Here is a 22,608-nt window from a genome sequence, read left to right as displayed (position 1 = left end):
TCTGTTGAGATTTGCAGGTTTTTTTGTATATGGTTGACCTATTATGCGTCAGTGTTGACTGTATGGAGGCGGACTGTGAGTGGGGACTTATCTGCCTAAGTTTTTATTTTACCTTTGGCCCATCAATTTTTGGCTTGTGGAGCTGCTTGTTGGGAAAAACAGGCATAGAGAAAATAAATGAACAGAATCAACAACACAAAAATATAACGTGGAAACTCTAAAACTGGAGAAAAAACAACGGCCGTTGTCAAAACCGACAACCAGAAAATATCACTATGTGAAAATTGTTACAACACATAGATTACTCTCAACCTTACATCGGCCCCTAGTACACTCACACTCTCCAAAGCAAATACCTAACTACATCTCACAACACTTAACAAAAGAGTACAAGAGAAAGAAAAAAAAAGTCAGATATAAGCTTAAAGTGATACTGACTGGTGCGATGAAACAAAGAACTCGTGGTCTCTTTATATAGCATCGAGCTCATCCACTCTTCACTTTTCTAAGCAATGTGGGACTTCTCAAATATAATTTCTTTGATTTTTTTTTTCTTTCATTAGCAATGTGGGACTTACATTGCAATCAACCCCAACACTGCTTTCTGGATTTCGATGGGCCGATCACTTTTGATTCGAGATCGGGAGTTAGAGTCTAGTGACATCTTTTTGGGTCGAGTTGATTGTCCGCTTTTGTGGTCTGAAGGCTGAGAAGTGTTCTTCTAAAAATGAAATTAGAAGTAAACCTCTACTAGGTGGTGACACCTTTGTTTTATAGTTGTGTTTTTTCCAACTTCTATTCATTTTATACAAAGACCGATTATTATTAATAATATCTATTAGCTATAAAAGTCAAGTTCCATCACCTAGCATTCATTTTGGTGGGAACTGAGATGAGAACATAGTAGTTTATTTAGTCCTACTTAATTAATTAACGGGCTTTTAATAAAGGAAAAAGAACAAGTACATTTTTTGCATGTCGATAATTTGATGTTATTTGTAGCTAGCCATTGATGTTGTTGTTGTAGATGATGACTTATGCATGAGGCAGTGTCACTCACTCAATCTTGGTGATATCTGTACTTATGATTGATTTAAGAATTCAAGGGAATCATTTTTCGTGCACACGACTTGTCTTTTCACCTACATCATGTAATATGTTCCTCCCACTTCATGCATTTGCTTTTTCTTTCATCTTCCTTCATTTCTATTTTTATGGTATTCATTCATTTCCAAACGAAGTGGGGTATCCCTTTTTTGAGCACATTACGAGCGAAGGTACGCTGATCAGAGTATACAACGAAGTGGGGGATCTCACATAATTTTTTTTGAATAATTGAAGGTATTTTTCCTCTTAGAATTAGAGACTAGAATCCAGAGTTGCGTTTAATTCAACCATTTAAAATTGTTTTGTAAGGTTAAAAGAGTCTTTATAAATTAATATTCATGTCAACTCACTTGTAATGTAAGATTTCTCTACACATTTTTTTACGCTTAACACCGTTTAATTTTGTACATAAAAATAAATAGTGGATAACCTAATAACAAAAATCTTGTAACACAATTATTATATCTGATAAAAGAGAAATAATTATAAGTTATAGTAAGTCTAGTAAGATTTTATGTGGATTGAAAAAATATAGAATAGTTCCTAGTTTATAGTACTATAATATAAGTTTTGATTTATTGTGTGGGGGCTTGGGTCCTCAATGCACTACCAGTGCATCTGTCCTTATTGAAACCGATATACTCCAATATTTTCAAATGGAGTGTTTATATTAAATAAAAAAAATTAAAAAAAATAAAATGAATAATCAATAGTTAGTTGGTTCGTGATTGACACACGAAATTTGATAGGGAGGATCACAAGTCGATTCCCCGCAACTGCAATTGAGAGGAAACTACTTGATGTCAGAACTGATTACTGAATTAGATTAGATGGTCTATTAGAAAAAAGTAATTATTGATCAAGTTTTACCTATCTAAGAGCTGAATTCTAGATTACTAAAACTCCTTCCCCCAGTAATCTAACGGTTAAAACCAACAAAAATTAAGTGGGTTTGAAACTATGTCTACCAAGCCATGCCATTTTTCTTAAATCGAATACGCTAATATCTGAAAAGGTTACGCGGTAATAACAAATCAATATTGAATCATAATTATAGAAATATATGGTTGAATTAAATTTAGTGATTTTTTAAAAATAAAATTGATTTCTACTAACAAATAAAATTCATCACTAAAAATCAATTTTCTTTTTCAAATATTATTAACGGATATTTTTTGGACATTCATACCGGAACTCTTATTTTTGGAAAGATCCAATAATATGGTATGTTGGGATGTGTGATTTTTGAAAGAAACATATACAGTACTTTATTTTGGGTAGTTAATGTGTTTTGGAGGGGTGTGAGTAAAAACGGGGATACGAAATTTTCTAGACTAATTAATAACATAGCCCAGTTACTCGTGTTGGGCCAGAAGCCCACACCAATATTCAGTTCTTAACCGTTCCCAAAGAAACAAAACATGAAAATGTATAAAGTTTTGTATGGTAATATGGTTGATAACACTTTAATTTAATTAATCCCAACCGAATGATTGTGAAGACATGAACATATGGCAGACTCAGATCAATTCTCATGCTACAGTCATTGTATATTGTTAAGCTTTTTGTGAATTTAAACTTTACAAAGTTGGCCACAGCAGAACAAACGTGAAAGCTTTTCACCTTTTTCCACAAAAGTGGATCCTCAATTTTCTATAAGTTTCTTTTTTGTTACTATTAAATTTACACTATATATACATATGCTCAAAGTCTTACTATATTAATCTTAGCATAATCTTCCTAAGTTTAATCTTTGTAGCTATAATTCATAGTAAAATGAGGTCTAACATTGAAGATATTCAAACTGCTCTACCACCTTTATTGAAGTTAATCTGCCTCACACTAATAGGACTACTTCTTGCAAATCCAAAAATGCAATTAATTCCCAAAGCCACATTTAAACTCCTAAGTAAACTTGTATTTGCATTATTTTTACCTTGCCTTATATTTAGTGAACTTGGTTCAAGCATAACTCTTGAGAATTTTAAGGAATGGTGGTTCATACCAATTAATGTACTTCTTAGTACATTTTTTGGATGCTTGCTTGGATTCATAGTTGTAACTATATGTCATCCACCTCAAAGGTTTAATAGATTCACAATCATAATGACGGGATTCGGAAACACCGGTAATCTTCTCATTGCTGTAGTCGGATCTGTTTGTCATACTCAAAATAGCCCTTTTGGAAAACAATGCAATTCAAGAGGTGTTGCTTATGTTTCATTATCTCAATGGATTTCTGTGATTCTTGTTTACACTTTTGTTCATCATATGATGGAACCTCCTTTTGAGTATTATGAGGTTGTTGAAAATGAAGGTGAAATTAGTGAAGAACAAGAAGAAACAATACTTAATGATATTAGTAGACCATTACTTGTAGAAGCCGAATGGCCCGGAATTGAAGATAAAGAAACTCAACATTCTAAGACACCGTTTATTGCTAGAATCTTTAAAAGCATTTCCGGTATTTCCTCATCCACTATTCCCGATCCTAGTTTTGCATCAGGATCGGGAATAATGGACGATGAAGAAAGTGATGAAAATAATCTTATGTCTATTAGGTGTTTAGCTGAGCCTAGAGTTGTTAGAAGGATAAGAATTGTTGCTAAACAAACACCAATTCATCATATACTTCAACCACCAACAATTGCATCTTTGTTAGCTATTATAATTGGAACAGTGCCTCAATTAAAAACATTTTTCTTTGGAGACAATGCACCAATGTCTTTTATGACAGATAGTTTAGAAATTTTAGCTGGTGCAATGGTTCCTTGTGTGATGCTTATATTAGGGGGTATGTTAGCAGAAGGACCAAATGAATCAACACTTGGAATTAGAACTACTATTGGGATAATTGTGGCAAGACTTGTGGTGCTTCCTATTATAGGAATTGGAATTGTTGTATTGGCTGATAAGATGAATTTTCTGGTTGAGAATGATGCTATGTTTAGATTTGTACTTTTGTTGCAGTATACAACACCAAGTGCTATTTTGTTAGGAGCAATTGCTAGCTTGAGAGGTTATGCAGTTAGTGAAGCTTCAGCAGTTCTATTTTGGCAACATGTGTTTGCTCTTTCCTCTCTTTCTATGTATATTATAATTTACTTTAGAGTAATTGATTACCTTTAGAGTTGTTGTATATTTAGAAATATGATTTTTCTAGCTTTGCATATGATATTGGTGCTGATTATGGATGAAAATGTCATTGTTCATAACTCATAAGTCATAAATCCTAAACATACTGTTCTTGAAATAGTTTTCCCATGTCAATGAGATTTATCTCCTAAAAGTGAGTTCATATTTATAGAACAAATAGTTGTATTATTTATTTTTACTTATCAGCTAAGACATTATCTCAACATCATCATTCAACTATTCCCTTATAGCATTGACTTTCTCTTCACTTCTATTAACAACAACCATTTTCACAACCATTTTCGACACCCTTTAGCAACCAAATGTTTGATCACAAGTTTCCCAATCTTCCCCGCCCCAATTACCAAAACTCTAGCATCGTCAAAAGAAGCTTCTGAACGCTTCATAAAGCACGATGTTGAGAGAGAGCAACAACATATATCTCGATTTTATCAAATATATTTTAATTCTTCAAATAAATTTCACATCAAGATCATAAGAGTTAACTTTATTTTAAAATTTAGTTATAATAATTATAATTTATTTATTTTAATATGCATGGACGCACGCAAGCATGCACACGCGCGCGCGCGCACACACACAAAGTAAAAAAATTGGTGCCCTATACGGCCGCTCATGTGGAAGACCCTCCGAAATCCTCATGATTCTATTACATGTGCTGAAAACTGCAGCGCGCGAGAAAACACATTTTACATCTGGCAAAAAACACTTTTTACACATACTACAAGCATACAAAATTAGAAACAAACCACTAGAAGCCAATTCGACTACAATCGAACTCACAGTAACTGCGCCGATCGCAATGTTGATCTCGGTTTGCACCCTTTTACTGACGATGATTGCATGCTTGCATAGACCACTGATGTTTCTTCCAAAACCATAACTCCTTGTCCTGCTTTCACAACTTGCTTGACTTGTGCAAGGATTTGACCTTCTCCTCAAGTAGGGATAATTTGACTACCTCAGTTATTCTAAACTCTTGAAGAGGTCTTTTTTGGCAAGAATTTTGAACTTGAGCAATCTAAATATTTTAGCAGTTGATAATTAAACATAACACAATTCAATTTGATACATTAAATTCAATTTAAAATGTGCACATCTATAAGATAATGGATAATGTTTCTTCCTTCACAAATTTTTGCCCATGCCATGCCTAGATCAATTACCTGATTCCCAATATCAGAGTCACAATGTTTGTACGTATTATTTGGGCACCGCAGAAAATGGCAGATAAACAAACATGGTCCACATGACAAAATGTGACCCACCGACACTAGCTACGCAGCCGAATCATGGACCTATCATGAGAAGATGTTGTGCAAATGGTCATATATACAAGTAAATTATTTTTTGCACGGTAAAGAAATTTTATATTGAAATTTGTGTATTTTATAATTTTAAAAGTCAAATATTTATTTTTTTAAGATAAAATTATTATTTGAAGTAATTTTAAAATGTGTCTTAAAAGTACTACATGTTAGCATGACCCTTAAATTAATGGTAAGATTTATTAATTTAATGTCAAAATATACCGATATACTATAAATTTTGTCATATGATTTCAACCATAACAAGATTGTTCATCCTAGTCCAAGATCATAATTTTTTTTCACTTGATTAATATTGAAGTTGCATTGATGTGTATTATAAATTTTGGTGTATCCGCAACAGTAGCTTTCAATTGAAGCTAAGTGACTAAAAGATGTCGACCCATGATCATATGTGGGTATTTTTCGATAGCCGGCGTCAATATTCCAATCCCACATTAAGTCCATATTTTCGAGAAATTGTCTGCTTTGGAGATTTGATTAATATAAACTGTTACGGATTAATCTCAAAGCACATAATCTCTCAAAGATATAGACTTGAAGTTGGATCGGAAAAGGATCCGATGTCCACCACATAAAATATATTCCCTTTTTTTAGGTAAAAATATATTCCCTTCTTCTTTTCTATATTTTGAATAATTTCTCCTAGTTCAATAGAGAATATTTAAACTTAACCAAACAGATGTTTTTTTTTAATAGATCTATGAACAAATTTGAAACAAACATCCTCTAAGAATCTATCAACTTTTAAAAAGAGGTTCATCTGGTGCAATTACATTTGATTAGAGAAATTAATATTTGCAATTGCAATAAAGATATTCATTTAGCAAAGGGAAGAAAAAATGCCATTATATTTAATTTTTTACAAACAAATAAAATAAAATATGATGACAGAAACAAAAATATGATATCCATTGAAAAGGGATATGCGGAGATTCGGTGGTAACAAAAGCAACAAGTCTCATGCCTTGTTTGCCACCACATATCAATTTTTATTTTATTTTTTATTCCATGGAGTTAGTATATAAATGGACGCCACTGTACAAAGAATAAAGAATTTTGTCTATAAAAAAAAATTGAATTTGAAAAATACAAGTTGTTGGTTAGGAATTGAGCTCATTTATTTGTAACCGATCAATTTTGTTGGTCATTAATTAAAGTACGAAAAAGAGGATAACTTAGCAAGAAGCCTTCCAAAGACTTTGAATGTTGACTACTTACTATTGGTGGAATATTCTTAACTCAATTAATTCATGCATCCATACAGATCTTAATTCATGCATGATGGCTTGGGACCTGGGGCTATGTCAACTTTAAAGTGTGTTTAAGTTCATACAGTAATGATTAATTAATCAATCAATTGTAGTAGTACTTTAATTAGAAAGTAATTAACCTTGTTAATCATACAACTATTTCAAACTACAATCCTAAAACGATATTTGTTTATGTTGATCATTTTTTTATTCACTGCCATAGGCCCAACTTTCAAGCGTAAAATATGAGTACTATTTTGATTTGAGTTTTTCCTTATCCTTAAAAAATTGTCGATAATTCATCAAACACTCATTAAAAATTAATTATACAAACTAATTTGTTAATAGGGTGAAAATTACTAGTTTGTAGTTAGCTAACTTTTATTGAGAGTTTTTGCAAGTTTGAACAGTTCTTTTGGTGCACGTTTTGTATGTTTGTTGCGTGCATAGTGCTAAATAAGACCAATCATGTTTATTGTAAAAGTTGCGTGTTGTTTTGTACTAGTAAAATACTCCATGAATTTAGCTTAATGACCACTATCATCATAGATTCAAATAGTATAAAGAGAAAAAATATATTTGAACCAAGGTTTTGTATTAAGTCACCTTTAGTTTAATTCATAATTTTATTAAATTGTTTAGTAGTAATTTTCTATTTTTGACGAAAGCAGTAATCTATAATTTGGCCAATAAATTAAAAATAATCCAAATTTCTTACGACTTTAGTCATTAAGACAGTGCTCCTTAAAAATAATCCAAATTTCTTGCGACAAATTTTTTGGCTTTTGGGATTGGAGTAACCCGAGACCGACCTTAGCAGCCCCCAAACAATCAAAACACTTCGAAATCAATGAAAGAGACACTCTCCGGGATCCCATGTCCACTCATAAAATAAATACAGAGATACTTCCGTCTTTGCTAAACACCATTTCCAACTCAAAATTTTAACATCATCAACAATGACCTTCAGAACGAAGGAACCACTTACAAAGATCAAACTATTCATCGCATTTCATAAACACCAAAGAGTAGCATGTCAAATCAATAAGAAGCCTTAACGATTCTTCGCATTTCTTGCGAAACCTCTCAAAACCTCAAAAAGCAAAAAGAGAGATGGAGGAATGACAATCACCACACCTAGCCACCGAAAGATCTTGTACCACACCATCATAGCACTTGGACAATGCAAAAAGAGATGGATAGAAGATTCCACACTACCAACACACCCAACACACTTTCAAGGCAAGTCCATGCCTACTCATATATACCAGTTAAAAATAATGATTAGAGATTGTTAGAACCGATCCTCAAGACCGACCCTAGGCCTGGGCAAACATGTTGACGGTCTAGGGTCTCCAAAAATCAAAGGTTCAAGTTTTTATTTATTATTTTTATTAGAGATCAATTTTTATCGTTCAATTTAAATCTCCAAATAGCAAAAATTGATCCTAAAGATTCAACAAACTTAACGGGATCTGTAATCTCTTACTCCTACTAAAATATGTCATTCCACATCATGATACACTTTTGTTATATCAGTTGTTACACAACATTTTAAAAATATATGTATAAAAATTTAAAATTAAATATACTTATTTTATAAAATGGAATAACAAAAAATATTTTTTTGCGTGTGCTATACTATAGTCCAATGAGATTTTGGATTGGAGAATAAAGATCCGAGACCGCGCGAAACGCGTCAATTTTTACTTCAAAACAAACGCAGTGTTTGAATTGTAACAAACAAACACAAAATAAGTGCTTATTCTCATTCTTCCCCCTTTTCCTATATAAATAACCCCGCAGCCAAACAATCCTCAACCCTTCTCTTCTAATCTAATATAATCTTAAAACCCTATCAATTTTCACCCATTCCTTCACCACCACATCTTTAAACCTTATACCCTAAACTTATCTTCTCAGATTTTTCTCTTCATAATTTTTTAGCATCCCAATTCAATTAATTAATAATAAATAGCTTATAACTTTCAATTAATTTTTCATTCCCTTCAATACACTCTTGCCTCCACCGCCGCCGCAACCACCACCACCGTCAAACCCAAAATGGCCATTCCTTGCCCCCATTTCATCTCCTCCGCAAAAGCCGCCATGGAAGCCGGTCTCCTCATACCTTCCTCACCTTCTTCATCCGTTTCCGTTATCCTCACCCAAGACGATTTGAAGAAAATCGCCGCATACAAAGCGGTTGAATACGTTGAATCCGGCATGGTTCTCGGACTCGGAACCGGTTCAACGGCAAAACACGCCGTGGACCGAATCGGGGAGCTTCTCCGTCAAGGAAAGCTGAAAAACATCATTGGTATACCCACTTCAACGAAAACCCATGAACAAGCTGTTTCGTTAGGGATCCCTCTTTCGGATCTAGATTCTCACCCTGTTGTTGATCTTGCAATTGATGGTGCTGATGAAGTTGATCCTTATCTGAATTTGGTGAAAGGTCGTGGTGGGTCACTTTTGAGAGAGAAAATGGTGGAAGGTGCATGTAAGAAATTTGTTTGTATTGTTGATGAGTCAAAATTGGTTAACTATTTAGGTGGTAGCGGTTTAGCTATGCCTGTTGAAGTTATTAGGTTTTGTTGGAAATTTACTGCTGGTAGGCTTCAGAATCTGTTTGATGAATCTGGTTGTGTTGCAAAGCTTAGAACTTTTGGTGAAAAGAAAGAACCTTATGTTACTGATAATGGGAATTATATTGTTGATTTGTATTTTGAAAAGAGTATTGGTGATTTGAAGGTTGCAAGTGATGCAATTCTCAATATTGCTGGTGTTGTTGAGCATGGAATGTTTTTGGATATGGCTACTACTGTTATTGTTGCAGGTGAACTCGGGTTAACGGTGAAGAATAAGTAGTCGAGAATTCACAATCAAAGTTTAGAAGAATAATTATTTAGGTTTAATTGCTGAAGGTTTTGATGATTTCAAATGGGTTTCTAACATTTTATATGATGTAGTATGAAACATATTTATTCAAGTGAATCGATTAGAAAAGTTGGTTCTTGTTATGTTTTTTGTTAGGGGTTCGGGGTACTTTCATATGATCTTATTGGATTGTTGGAGAAAGTATCTTGAATAATAGTTTAGTTTTGTATTTTGACTTTATTTCAGCAAGAAGAAAGAAAATTGAGACTTGTTGTTAAGATGAATATTAAGCTTAAACAAGGGATTTTGTGCGTGGTGTACCGAATTAGTCATCCACACAATTTCTTGTTGAAATTATGGTGTTTATCATATTGAACTTATCTAATTCATGTTTTGTTCGTTTTTTCCCTTCAGTTTGCTACTATTGAATTGCATATTTGGTTCTTGGTCATTGTCTAGCTGCAAAGCTGTTTTCTCTGGTGTTATCAAAATTGTTATCAATTCAGAAATTATTTTCTTCGAGCTTAGATGCTGTTTGGATGTATGATAACACGGTTAATCTTTAAAGTCTATATCTGGTACCTGAGTGGAGACACTCCTCTCCTGTCAACCGAGTTTGCAAACATTGGAAGCTCTTTCTGTCTTTCATATTTTATATTTTATTTGTCTATATTTTAGTTTGTTACTTACGTTTGAAACCAGTTAGTTGGCCACTCTATTGAAGAAGATGACAACTATCCATTCATTGACTTTGAAGAGGATTGATTGATTGTTGTCTTATATCTCATGTTAGCTACTTACATTTGCTTAAACCTCTATCGAAAAGAAACCTCAACCATATATATACCTATGCCCGTGTTTTTTTCTGCTTAAATATGGGAAAATACTTCAAAATTTCAATTTTTATGTTTGACCACATGCACATATGTCGTAAGTCCAATTGTGTTAGTAACCAGCAGTACCTCTATTCACATGACTAAATTCTGCAATATTGATTTCCCTTATTATTTTTATCTGAAAAACTTCAATATGATGTAAGCTAGTTGGTATAAGGATGGCATTTTTCTCATTAGAAAGTAGAAACAATGCATGTTTTCCTGCATTTAAAACAAGTAGCTGAAGTATAACATTCTGTTGTGAAAATTCGGAAGCTGAAATACTTATTATTTGAAAAGGCTGGAGTGCCAACCATAAAGTAATGCCTAGTTGCCTAATTAACAAGATTTGTGTTTTCTACACTTCTTTCTTTTGCCTTAGTCATGCCTAACAAGTCTGGCCTTCCGAGTCATGTCCAGAAGAAAGAAATTTTTTATGTTGATTTTTATCCTCTATGATTTGAGTTTATTGTTGTAGGCCTGCAGGTATTTATGTGGATCCCCAGGGTTCCAATTTCAGTAGGTAACAAATGAGGCAAGGCTAATATTTTAAGATGAGCATTTTTCTTAGATAATGAAATTGAAAAGAGGTAATGGTGAAATTAATTGATTTAAGAGCATTCACTTAAATATAGACGTGTCCCCCGTTCAGTTTTCTGCTTCAGCTATCTTTTTGAGCCATGCATAATTCACTACAGATATCAGTGTTGTAAGTGCAATATTTTGAAACATGTTTTAGTTTTGATCTAGCTAGTCAATAGTGGTGGTTCGCAGAGCGTGGTAGCGCAGTGGCTGCCCGCGGTAGAGTGGTTCGGCGCGGCAAGTATTGAAGTCACAGCCGTCCTCTGCATGTTTGCAGGCTGCGTAGCGGGTTTCACAAACGCGCATGTGATTTGTCTGGGGAAAAACCAGATTGCCCTTACTTTTTAAAATGCTATCGGGGTAATTTAGCTTTTTCACACACGAACCTTAGTCCTCATCTCTGTGTTCGCCCAGAACATCTGTCTTCCCTCTTCTGTGAGTTTCCTGCATCCCATGTTTTGCGTGCCAGCAGAGCGCCATCGCCGTCCAGCTTCCGCATGCCACCGGAATCTTGTTTTCTCCTCTTCCCGGTTTCCAGTCTCTTACTTATCTTCTTTTATTTTTTTAATATGACTTTTTTGGTTTTTTTTCTTCTTCCAACCTCTCTGTTTTGTTGCTATTTTCTTTATTTTTGTTTTTCACCTTTCTGTTTGGTTACTTTAAGTCTTAAAGACTTGGGCTTCTTTGTTTCCATAACTTTTGGGGTCGGCCACTCCGCCACTATCTGAGATTGACTACCTAGGTAACCCCTTTTCAGGCTGTGAAAACTACAGCTTGATGGAGATGTTTTTATTTTGTAATTGATAATGAATGAAGAAACCATACTCCATTAATGCCACTGGCTTTTCTTTACATGTTCAATATTTTATTCACTTTCTAATCCTTGTTGCTGCCACTTACAAATTGTTCCCCTTTTTGTTGAATGCCTTCTACTCTTGGATCAATGACAATTCTAAACTGTAATGTTTGTTGTTTTCGTATACTACTGCTGTTTAGTATCAATTAGGTGGCTAGGGTGTTCGGTTCTGATTTGCCTGCGACATGTTTAATTGATGCATTAAGAAGTAAGCTGCAAAACTAGCTTAATGTTAATGATTGTATACTTAAAAAAATTAAGATCGCGTCATGCGAATATCAAAGTTGATCAGCTTGCGTCTCTGTGATGGAACCTTGCTAGTGTGTGAAATTATTTTATTTGAGTACAAGATTACTCTTAATTCTTTTGGAAGTTCCTTTCCCCTAAGGATCAATGTATTTTTACTTTAAGCTGATGTTAAATTGAACACTAAGCTGATGTTCTATGGAAAATATAATAGCTTACAGTTTCTCCATATGAAAAGCTTTGCTATTGGGTTGACATTAGGTTGTGGAAAATATACTCTATCCTAAAACTTGTTAGTTCACAATGATATGGCCTGTCCTTTATGAATCTGCTGATCCGAATCACAAGACGAGGTTTCCATGGAGTGTAGTTTATGCTATCATCAATGTGCTTGACCATAGGCAAACTGGTATAGTCACGCCAAAAACAGATGCTGGGACTTTACCTGGTAGGTTGGTGCAGGATTCCATTTAATGCTAAGGTATGTTCTTTTATTTTTTTTCAACTTTCTCTTGGCCGAATAAGCTAGTTTGGTCCTCATGCGTGACTTCATAGTTCATCCAATTCTGCAAAGATTAGGTTAGCCACAAGCCCTCAAATCCTATAGTCGAACAAATAAATTAAAGTGTGTGTTGACTCAACTCTATCGAGTTGTCTGGAGTTATATGTCTCATGATTATTATATCTATTTATTTATTTGTCAATTAATAAAGATATGGTCCAATAGACTCATGTAATTTTGTTTTCGATTTCATTCTTTGCCTGCCAAACATTTGCTTAGTATTCATGTTTTTATCTAGTGACTCAGATTGCAATTATTGCAGGGTTTCCTTTACTATATTCCGTCTTACAGTAAAAAGAAGCATTCTATGAAAGTTGATATTGTTCAGGGAAAAAGAGTAAATGAGTAAATGACAAATGAAATTTAGCTCCAATCTTGTAAGTACCAAAGGGGTAATGTAATCAAAACTAGCAGCGAATGAAAAAAATCTGAAAAACAAAAATTGCTAGGAAGATAAAAATGCCAGATTTGGAGGTGAAGTGTTCAACAAACAATATCTAAATGTGAAAAACATTTTCTTTCCTGTTATCCAATCTTATTTTGACAATATTTGCTCATAAAGATTGTGGCCCCTATTAAAGTGTGTCCACTACAAAACTTGCTTTATTTTTCTATCTTTTATGCTTTCACTGTGTTTGTCCACTTCCCATGAAACCTAGTGACTATGCTAAGATTCTTTCTTTTGTTTCCAACGGCTTTCTTGCTGGTTAAGACTGTAAATTCTTACAAGCTCTTTTTTGATAAAATTTCATTACTTTTCAAAATTAACCCTTTTATATGAGCTGGTGCAGAAATAACACCACACTACATACAACCCTTATTCAAAAACTTGTTGGATCACAACCACCATGGCAGGAACATCCTCAAAATTTCCAATTGAGATCATAAGCGATGATGAGATGGCCTTCATTGATGTTGCTTTAGCTAATGCAGCCTGTTCGCACGTCACGCCTGTTGCTGCTCCTGCTATACATTCACTAGCATCAACACCCCGGATTTGCAGAATCGGCACATTCATTGAGTCAGTTCCAGCGCGAGCCAAGAGAGGGCTATTCACGTCTTCTGATCCTGACATAGAAGATATTGGCAGTTTTGTACGTACTAGTAGGAAGAAGAAGTCCAGAGAAGAAGACACGTTGCTGCACCGGTTTAGGAGCAAGAGGGGCCTGTTTGTCACTGATATCACCAAGACAGAATGGTGTGAAAAGCAAATGGAATTTTCTCTCTTTTATGAAGAATGGAAGAACCATGCAGCTAAGCCAGATTTTGCCTTTGTTTATGGAGGGAGAAGTAGGAAGAGTAAAGCAATGAAAGCAGGTATGGATCGGCATGCTCAGCTTGAACGAGAGGTTTTGGAACCCGTGGGAGTGAATGTGAAGTCACGTGAAGATTTTATGGCACTGAAGCTTATTAATTTCATCAATGGTGTGAATCAACTAATGTTTGAAGGACTGACTCGCGAGCTTCCTATAATAAGCTTTGATTTTGCACAAGGTATATGGATGGTGGGTAAGATCGATGAAATGCAGATGCCTAAGGCAAAAAATGATCATAAACCGGTGATAGTCGAAACAAAGACACGTTACCGAGATACAGTGCCTGCAGAATCACAAAAAATAAATGGAAGGATTCAATTAATGTGTTACAAGTATTTGTGGGACAATTTAGTTGCTCATGCCGATCGCAACTTCCCTTTTAAACAGTTGTTTGATTATTTCGAGTTAAATCCACGACATACGTTATGTAAAGATCTACGAACAGCGTGTGTTGATTCTGGATTCTCGGCATCAACACTTGGTGATGTGGTGATGTGTTACAAAAATATGTGTAAGAAGCTGCCTTATGCTAATGATAAGCTTGTGTTGAGATATGAATCTCAGAGGGATCAATCACTGTTGGAAGAAGAAAAGTTTGCATATGATGATGGTTGGATAAAGAATGAAATTGGAATTTGTCTTGAGTTTTGGTTTGGACAGAGAGAAGCTACTTATGTTAATGAGGAAGAGCAATGGAAATGTGGATTCTGTGATTTTGTTTCTCAGTGTCCTGCTAACACCGGTGATTCTGAGAGCACATAAATGCTTTCGGAGGATGATGACTCGAGTGAGTGATTATTGGAATTGGATTAGACTCAATTACTCATCATATCCGTCCAATCTAAAACTGATGGCTGGGATTATTTATAGTTGTTTTCGTTAATATGTAATATGAACCGTTCCATTTAAGATCAATGGCTGTGATAAAAAATTGTGTGAAGCTGTGTGTTGTTTATACAGAGTGAATCTTGATCCATGATTATTATATTAAAGGAATAATCAAATAGGTAAAGGAATAGTCCAAATGTCTAATAGTAGGAGGGATTTTCTGTGGTTGTGTGTGTGTGTGTGTGTTTTATTTTTTTAATTTTTTTTTAATGAATTTAAATAATTTATAATAGTTATGTACCTTAACCTGTATACTTAGATATTAAATTTTTATAATTCTATTATCAAAACAAAAAATAAAAATTTATAACTCTATTGCCAAATTAAAAGTTCAAATTGAGCACCTTTGTTCTGGAAGGGCAACATAGATGGTAAAAAGTTGCGAAATCCGCAATACGCATTTTGTGCATATTGTATATATGAGTTTCGTTAGACTTTTTAGAAGCAACAAAATTAGCTTGTCTATTTACAAAAACTATCTCAGTTTTGGTGATTTCGTAATAACGCACGACAATTTTGCATGATAGAGCCAAATTCTGTTCGGTTTATAGAGTTATGTGTGATGGCGTTTACTACTAGCATGCAATTTAATTCAATAACCACTCTTGAATACTCCAATTCACCAAGCAACATATTGTCTTCTCTTAATGCACTTGCTTCAGCTTCTTGTGGTGGAGGAGTGCCATGAAACCACATGGTTTTTGCTTTCACAGTCCTTCCTTGATCATTCCTAATGCACATTCCAACTCCAAATTTTTGTTGATCATTGAAAAGTGCTGCATCGATGTTACATTTGAAGGTTCCTGTCGAAAGAGGCAACCAACTCGTGTTGTTGTTGATGCCACGAACATTTGTGTTGCTGTCATGAGTTCTAGCACAACTCCATTGATGAAGGTAGTCTCTAGCAAGTTGAATAGACACTAGAACTGTTTGTTGTTGCTCTTCCCAAACCTTTATCTCATCCATCTCAGTCACCAAATCATCTTTATAACTTTCACTTTGAATTATTGATAAAAAAAACTTTCACTTTGAATTTAATTATAGTGTTATTTTGTTTCTTCAATGATATAAACTTATAAGTCTTTATTAATTTTTCTGCATATTTAAATGTCTTATTATAAACTCAAAATTAAAATATGATGTTATATATAGTCAAACATCTATATATATTCTAGGCGCAAGAAAATAACAGAAAAGTTCAACAAGTCATAACCGAAGATTGAAGCAGAACTAGAAAAGATGGGTGATGATGAAATTTCAAGATTGAGAAGGAAGTTGAAATTCAAAGATTTGAGAACGAAAGATTGAAGAATGAATTAGTTGCACTCGAGTCGAGGAGAAGAATAGGTGCGCGCGTAGGAAAAGATTGGAGGAATTGCAGCAATCACTGCACGCTGAGATTGAAAAAACAAAGGATATGATTTTTTTGTTATAATAAAACTTCAATTTTTAGGGTTTCTGTATTGGGTCTGTTATTTACCCGATTACAGGTTTCTTAATTGAGTTCCCCCTCATCATTATTTTTATCATGTTTGCTCAAATAATCACTAAATTGTTTATTGTATCAACATTCAATTTCCATTCTAATTTGGGGTAGTATATTTTTGAGGTTTATTCAAATGCAATATGTATATTCAGATTTGGGGTTATTTGGGCGTTACTATTGTTGTTGGAATTGAGCTATCTTTGTGAAAGAGTTAGGATTCTGAGTACATGGATGACTTGCATAACAAACAATGTATGGTGTGATTGTGAATACCACGATATTGTGCTGTATACTTTGGCATTTGGTGGCAAAACATGTCTGAATCTCACGATTTCACGCATGACGTTGCCACAAAACAAGTGAGTTGTCGTTTCTCAATGGAAAACATCAAACCACTGTTGATTATAGTGGAGTATTAACAATTGCTTACTGCAGCAGAATGTAGGTAAAATCAGGAAGATCTCCTGGTGACTTCATCTATAAATGTCTCACCTTCATTGTTGGACATCAAAATTGTGTTATTCACTACTTGATTCTTATGATATTTCGCATCTGTCATCGATGGTAGTTGGCATCTGTAAGATCTCGCTTGTGTAACTCTAATGGTCCTGCTACCACCTTCATCCTTGGTTCTGACATATGGAATTATTGCACATTCCATTCCTACCTTATACTCCTTGCCTCTTGATGTAGCGGCTCTACCATGAGCATTGCAAAATGACTCTAAGAGTGATCACAAAATAAGCCTTGATTTTCATTCAACATAACGGATACAAGACTCAAATCCTGTCACATTCCTCACTCTTATTCTTTTTGTTTCCTTGTTTGTTTCTTTGGTTCCTAGTGTAACAGAATCTAGCTCCATTACAAGGCAAAGGTTGTGTAATTAGAGAGGTAAATGGATTCTTCAGGACATCGAAAGATGCTGGGTCATCCCTTGAAGTTGACACATGCTTTAAAATCTTGAAGGAATGAAGAATTCCAGTCCAAGCTCTAGTGGTGTTGTTGGGCACATTAAGCTGCATAATCTTTTGAAGGCCAAAAGTTCAACAGACTTCAAGTCATTGGAGTAACGGGACTACATAGTGATATAATAATACTCCCTCCGGTCATTGTAAAATTGATGTATCTAAACTACTTAGTGAAAATCATGCACATTGTAATGGAGTTAATCTGTTAGACTGTTACTCTTGTTGATTTGATTTGAAAATAATGCACATTATAATTTTTCATTTTCATCGAGAAGAATCAGCCCAATAAGCAAACAGAAGAAAACTGAAGTTAAGGGTATATCACTCAAATTTTAGTTTTACAAAATGCTGATTTTTTTTTGTCTTTTTATAAACCATCTGCAAAAATGAACAAATGGAATCGAGCCCTTTTTACTTACTACTCATAAAAAGTGTTTTATTTGCAATATTTCATGTCTCAAAATAATCGTCACTTTAAAATACCAATAAGACAATTATTTTTCCCAACTAAAATACGAAATATTTTAACCAGTGTTCCAGAAATATTGATTAGCATTGCATTTTTTAATTAAATTCTCTATTTTTCCCTTTCACTTTGTTTATTTTTTGGTTATACAGTCTAGTGGCTATAAATTTCACATTGAAGATTGACAAGAGGGGTGTTAAAGATCGAACCTCAACCCGTACATATAAAATATGATTCCTCTTGTCAACTTAGCTAAACTCAAGCGACAACTCTCACTTCATTTTATATACTCCCAAACAAGGCATAAAACAAAGGTGCAATGGGTCGGGGGCTCAATCAAGGAAGGAATCTCGTGCAATGCAATAATAAACAAAACAATAACATATGATGAGAGGCTCCACTCCACCTATTCCTTCCCATTGGTCACGTGCCTTTCCACTCACATGCAATGACAAAGCTATATCATTTTATTTAGCAAAAACATTGCTTTAGAAAAGATATCTTAGGGATCCACCACCTTTAATTTCACCTAATCTAATTTTTTTTTCTCAACAAATCCAACACCAAACTTAACAGAATGATGGTATAGTGAACCTAATCCTAATATATCATGTTTTTTCTTGGGCGTCATCATTCATTCATTGATCAATTAATTAATTGAGGTTAAATAAATCAACCTACCGGCCCCTCCACTCTTCTTGGTAAAAAACAAATTAGTCCATGAGACTCACTACTTTTCCTTAGCATCACTAATAATTTTAGGAAAATGTTAAGGAAAATGCTAACTTGTGTCCCTGGGGTACTGGTTAAGGAGCTAAATAAGGTATGAATATATTGGAAATTGTGTAATCTACTTTTTATAAGTATAAAAAATGCTCTTTTCAATGCAAAAATTACTCCTTTTGGTACCCTTAACTAGTGCCCTGGGGCACTGGTTAACATAACCCAAATGTTAACTTGTGCCCTTGAGGCACATTTTAATGAGATACAGTAAATGTGGAAATATGCTCTTGAAAATTGTGTAATCAACTCTTTTAACATTTAATATTTTATATCATTAAATGCTAAATTTCTATATTTAGATATCTTATCATGTGCCCTTAGGGCACATGTTAACATGACCCATAATTTTATAACTTTAGAAATATAAAATGAGACTAACTAATTTTTATTTACATGAATTATTTTTCTTAAAGATGTAAAATAATTTTGTTTTTTCATGTATATGAAGGGAGAACATAATATATGTTATATGTATGAGTCAGAGTTCGAACATAAAATTTTCGATTTAAATAATTTAAGGATGAATTTTTTTGTCCATTAACTTAGTGGCTAAATTCAATACAATAAATGTGAAAAATGAAGAATTCAAAGTTCGAATCACATTTTGGTTTGTGCATTATTCACACATTTTGGTTTGACCATATATTTTTTTAATAATAAATAAAAATTAGCATATAAGAGCTATTTTGACTAAGTGATATAAATTTTTAGAAAAATTGAACATCATGTGATATGTTATTGAGACTCATCAAGATTAACGGTTTATGAATTTTTACTGAATACCGTTAATTTTGGTCGGTCTCAATAACACATCAAATGATGTTTAATTTTTCTAAAAATTTATATGAATGATTTATATGATATAATCTTTCAATCCAACAGTGGATTTTATAAAATTTGTTTTCATTATCGAGATATTGACAAGTGATGCACCGTACACCACTTGTCTCACTCGATGAATTTTATAAAATTTATTTTCGTTATCGAGATATTGACAAATAGTGCACCGCTCACTCTTTCATATTAGAAGTGGCATGGATAAATTCTATCATAGACACAATACCAAATATATTATGTTTAGGCAAACACATAAAGTAAAAAAATGAATATTATTAAATGATGTGACTTAATTATTTATGATTTATTTTCACTCAATTATGTGAGTATGCCCAAACGATTTTATTTAAGGTTGTGCCCAAGTAAGACTTGCTTAGAGTTAGGGTGTGTTTGGTAACACAAATAAGCTAGCTTATAGCTTATTATATGAGCTTATAAGCTTGTTTCAAAAAATTAGAGGTGTTTGGTAACAAACTTTTTGTACTAGCTTATAGGTTTTTTTCAGATGCTATTTCAAGTAACATTTGAGCTTATAGCTTATAGCTTTTTACACTTTATTCCATTTTTACCCTTTAATTTAATAACTACTCACTCTAAAAAATAAACTACCCACTATCAATTATGTAATTTTATATTTAATAACCACTTTAAAATCTAATTTTACCAAACACTTTAATTTCAATAAACTAGCTTTTCAACTATCAGCCATAAGCTAGTTTTTCAGCTATCAGCTAACTTATAGCTTATTTTTACCAAACAGACTCTTAGTGGCATATATGAAACTAAGGGTCTGTTTGGTTCAACATAGGGGGAGGGGAGGGGAGGTATTTTAATGAAGGGGAAGGGAGGTGAGGGGAGGGGAGGTGAAATTTGTACTTACACATATGTTTGGTTCAAAAGAAGGAAGGGGAGGAGAGGTGAGAGATTTTAATTAGATATATGTTTGGTTCAAGAGGGGGAGGAGGGAGATTTTAAAACTAATTTACTTTTTTATCCTTATAATTTTCATGTAGTCCGACAATTTTATAGCTACTTGGTGCGAATTAACTTATATATCCACAATATTTTCTCAATTTTTATGATTGATCTAACCCAAAAATAATATTTATAAGTTTAAATTACCTATAAATATATTTAAAAGAATTTTTTGATAATTATTAACAAAAAAAACCTTGTACTGATACTAATATTGTACAAGAAAAGTAATATTTATTTATAAGTATAAAGATCTTGTACTAATACTAATATTGTTAAAAAAAAAACTCTTGTATTATAAGTTATAACATAACAAACTTAATGATATTTTAAAAAATATAATAGTGCATATAAATACTAATATGATGCGGGTACAAAGTAAGTAACAACGTTGATTTTCTATAAAAAAAAAAATAACAACGTTGATTCAAAAAATTATATGAACTTTACAAGATAACAATGTAATATAAAAAAAATTAGCACAACAGTTTATGAATATAAAAAGACATGCCTAACAATCAAAAAAAGTTTGAAAAAAAAAATTAGAACTAAAAAATGGATAATTTTGGCATTTTAAAATAATTATGAGGACAATTATGTCAAAATAATTAAAATGGTAATGATATCTTTCTCCTTCCCTCCCCTCCCCTCCAAATCCCCCCAATTTGGGGGGAAGCAAAAATTGAGATTTGGAGGTATTTTGCTCACCTCCTCTCACCTCCCCTCCTCTCCTAAAAATTGAACCAAACACAATTAATTTAAAATATCCCCTCACCTCCCCTCCCCTCCAAAACCCACGAACCAAACAGACCCTAAGGGCACATGTTAAGCTACCTAAAAATAGAAATAGAGCATTTAATGATAAAAAACATTTAATGTTTAGAGAATTGAATACACCACAAGTTCAATAATTTTTTTCCACATTTATCTTCTTAACATGTGCCCTTAAGAGCACAAGTTAACATTCTCCTATATGAAATTACTACTACTAGTATTTTTTGGAGAGAAGTTATTTATGGTAGCAGTGTGAAATTCCGCGGTGGCAGACTGACATCTCCATTATGGCCCACCCATATTGTCATTTTCTTAGTACTACTGCTTTCAATGTTAGTGACTTTACTTTTTCACAAATTAACGCGTCATCTTTTCTTTATAATATTAAATTAAAACCCCAAAATTAGATGATGATGGCTATGGTAAGTTAAATAACGAACATCAATCTCTTTACAAAATCTCTATGCTAAGATTTCATCTTTGTATATAGACATAACTACTTAATTTGCAAATAGCACCACTTCAACTAAAAAGATAAAAAAGTAAAAACTTTCTCTCACCACTAACACAATTCTGTCTGAATATGATAGTCGGTAAAGTAACTAAATTGGATACTTTATATATACACTTTCTAATTATAATAATAATAATAGTAATTATTTTATAAAATAAAAATAACATTTGTAAAGTAATTAGTTAGTATAATTCAATTTATAAAAATATTATAATATATGGGGATTGAATGTTATACTTAAAATTCTCTACTTATTCACAAAAAAAGCTATTTACGGGTTGATTTTTAGAGTAAAGTGGAGGACTTATTTATTTTTTTTAAAAAAAATTAAGAATACTATATAATATATATTAATTTATATAAATTTAATTAAATATTAAATGATCACTTATTATATTTTTTAATTATTTTAAAATATAGATTTTGGTCCTTGAAAAATTAACTCGTTAAAAAATTTAAAGGTAACTCTAACCACTAAATTAATTATAAAAAATAAAATAAATATTTTCGTAAATATAATTCAGTTAATAGAAATTTCATATTTTAAATATAAATGTCTGAATACAAATTCAAAATTTTTAATTTATTCATCTCAAAAAATGAATTTTTAGTAATTAAATTACTCAAACATAAAAAAATATAAAAAAAAAATCCATTTGCATTGCAACATGAGTAAGTAAAGTACACAAAAATAGTCAACAAAAGAAGCACACGCATAATCCAAACAAAAGGTTAATTATTTATTATTGGACC

At 32.9% G+C, this 22,608-nt stretch overlaps 3 protein-coding genes across 3 annotated transcripts; all 3 read left to right on the top strand.

The window, feature by feature from the left end:
• Positions 1 to 2,792: 2,792 nt before the first annotated feature.
• On the top strand, positions 2,793 to 4,431 carry LOC123902742 (protein PIN-LIKES 2-like). Its single transcript, XM_045952530.1, has one exon. It carries the CDS (start codon positions 2,884 to 2,886, stop codon positions 4,234 to 4,236), a length of 1,353 nt encoding a protein of 450 aa, XP_045808486.1. The 5' UTR covers positions 2,793 to 2,883; the 3' UTR covers positions 4,237 to 4,431.
• A 4,013-nt stretch (positions 4,432 to 8,444) lies between these two features.
• LOC123902741 (probable ribose-5-phosphate isomerase 2) lies at positions 8,445 to 10,131 on the top strand. Its single transcript, XM_045952529.1, has one exon. The coding sequence runs from the start codon at positions 8,909 to 8,911 to the stop codon at positions 9,713 to 9,715; it is 807 nt and encodes a 268-aa protein (XP_045808485.1). The 5' UTR covers positions 8,445 to 8,908; the 3' UTR covers positions 9,716 to 10,131.
• A 3,562-nt stretch (positions 10,132 to 13,693) lies between these two features.
• LOC123902740 (exonuclease V, chloroplastic-like) lies at positions 13,694 to 15,216 on the top strand. The gene has a single exon (XM_045952527.1). The coding sequence runs from the start codon at positions 13,694 to 13,696 to the stop codon at positions 14,921 to 14,923; it is 1,230 nt and encodes a 409-aa protein (XP_045808483.1). The 3' UTR covers positions 14,924 to 15,216.
• The last annotated feature ends 7,392 nt before the right edge of the window (positions 15,217 to 22,608 follow it).

Source organism: Trifolium pratense, linkage group LG1 (genome assembly GCF_020283565.1).
Source record: "Trifolium pratense cultivar HEN17-A07 linkage group LG1, ARS_RC_1.1, whole genome shotgun sequence".
NCBI lineage: Eukaryota > Viridiplantae > Streptophyta > Magnoliopsida > Fabales > Fabaceae > Trifolium > Trifolium pratense.
This window is presented reverse-complemented; position numbering and strand designations above follow the sequence as displayed.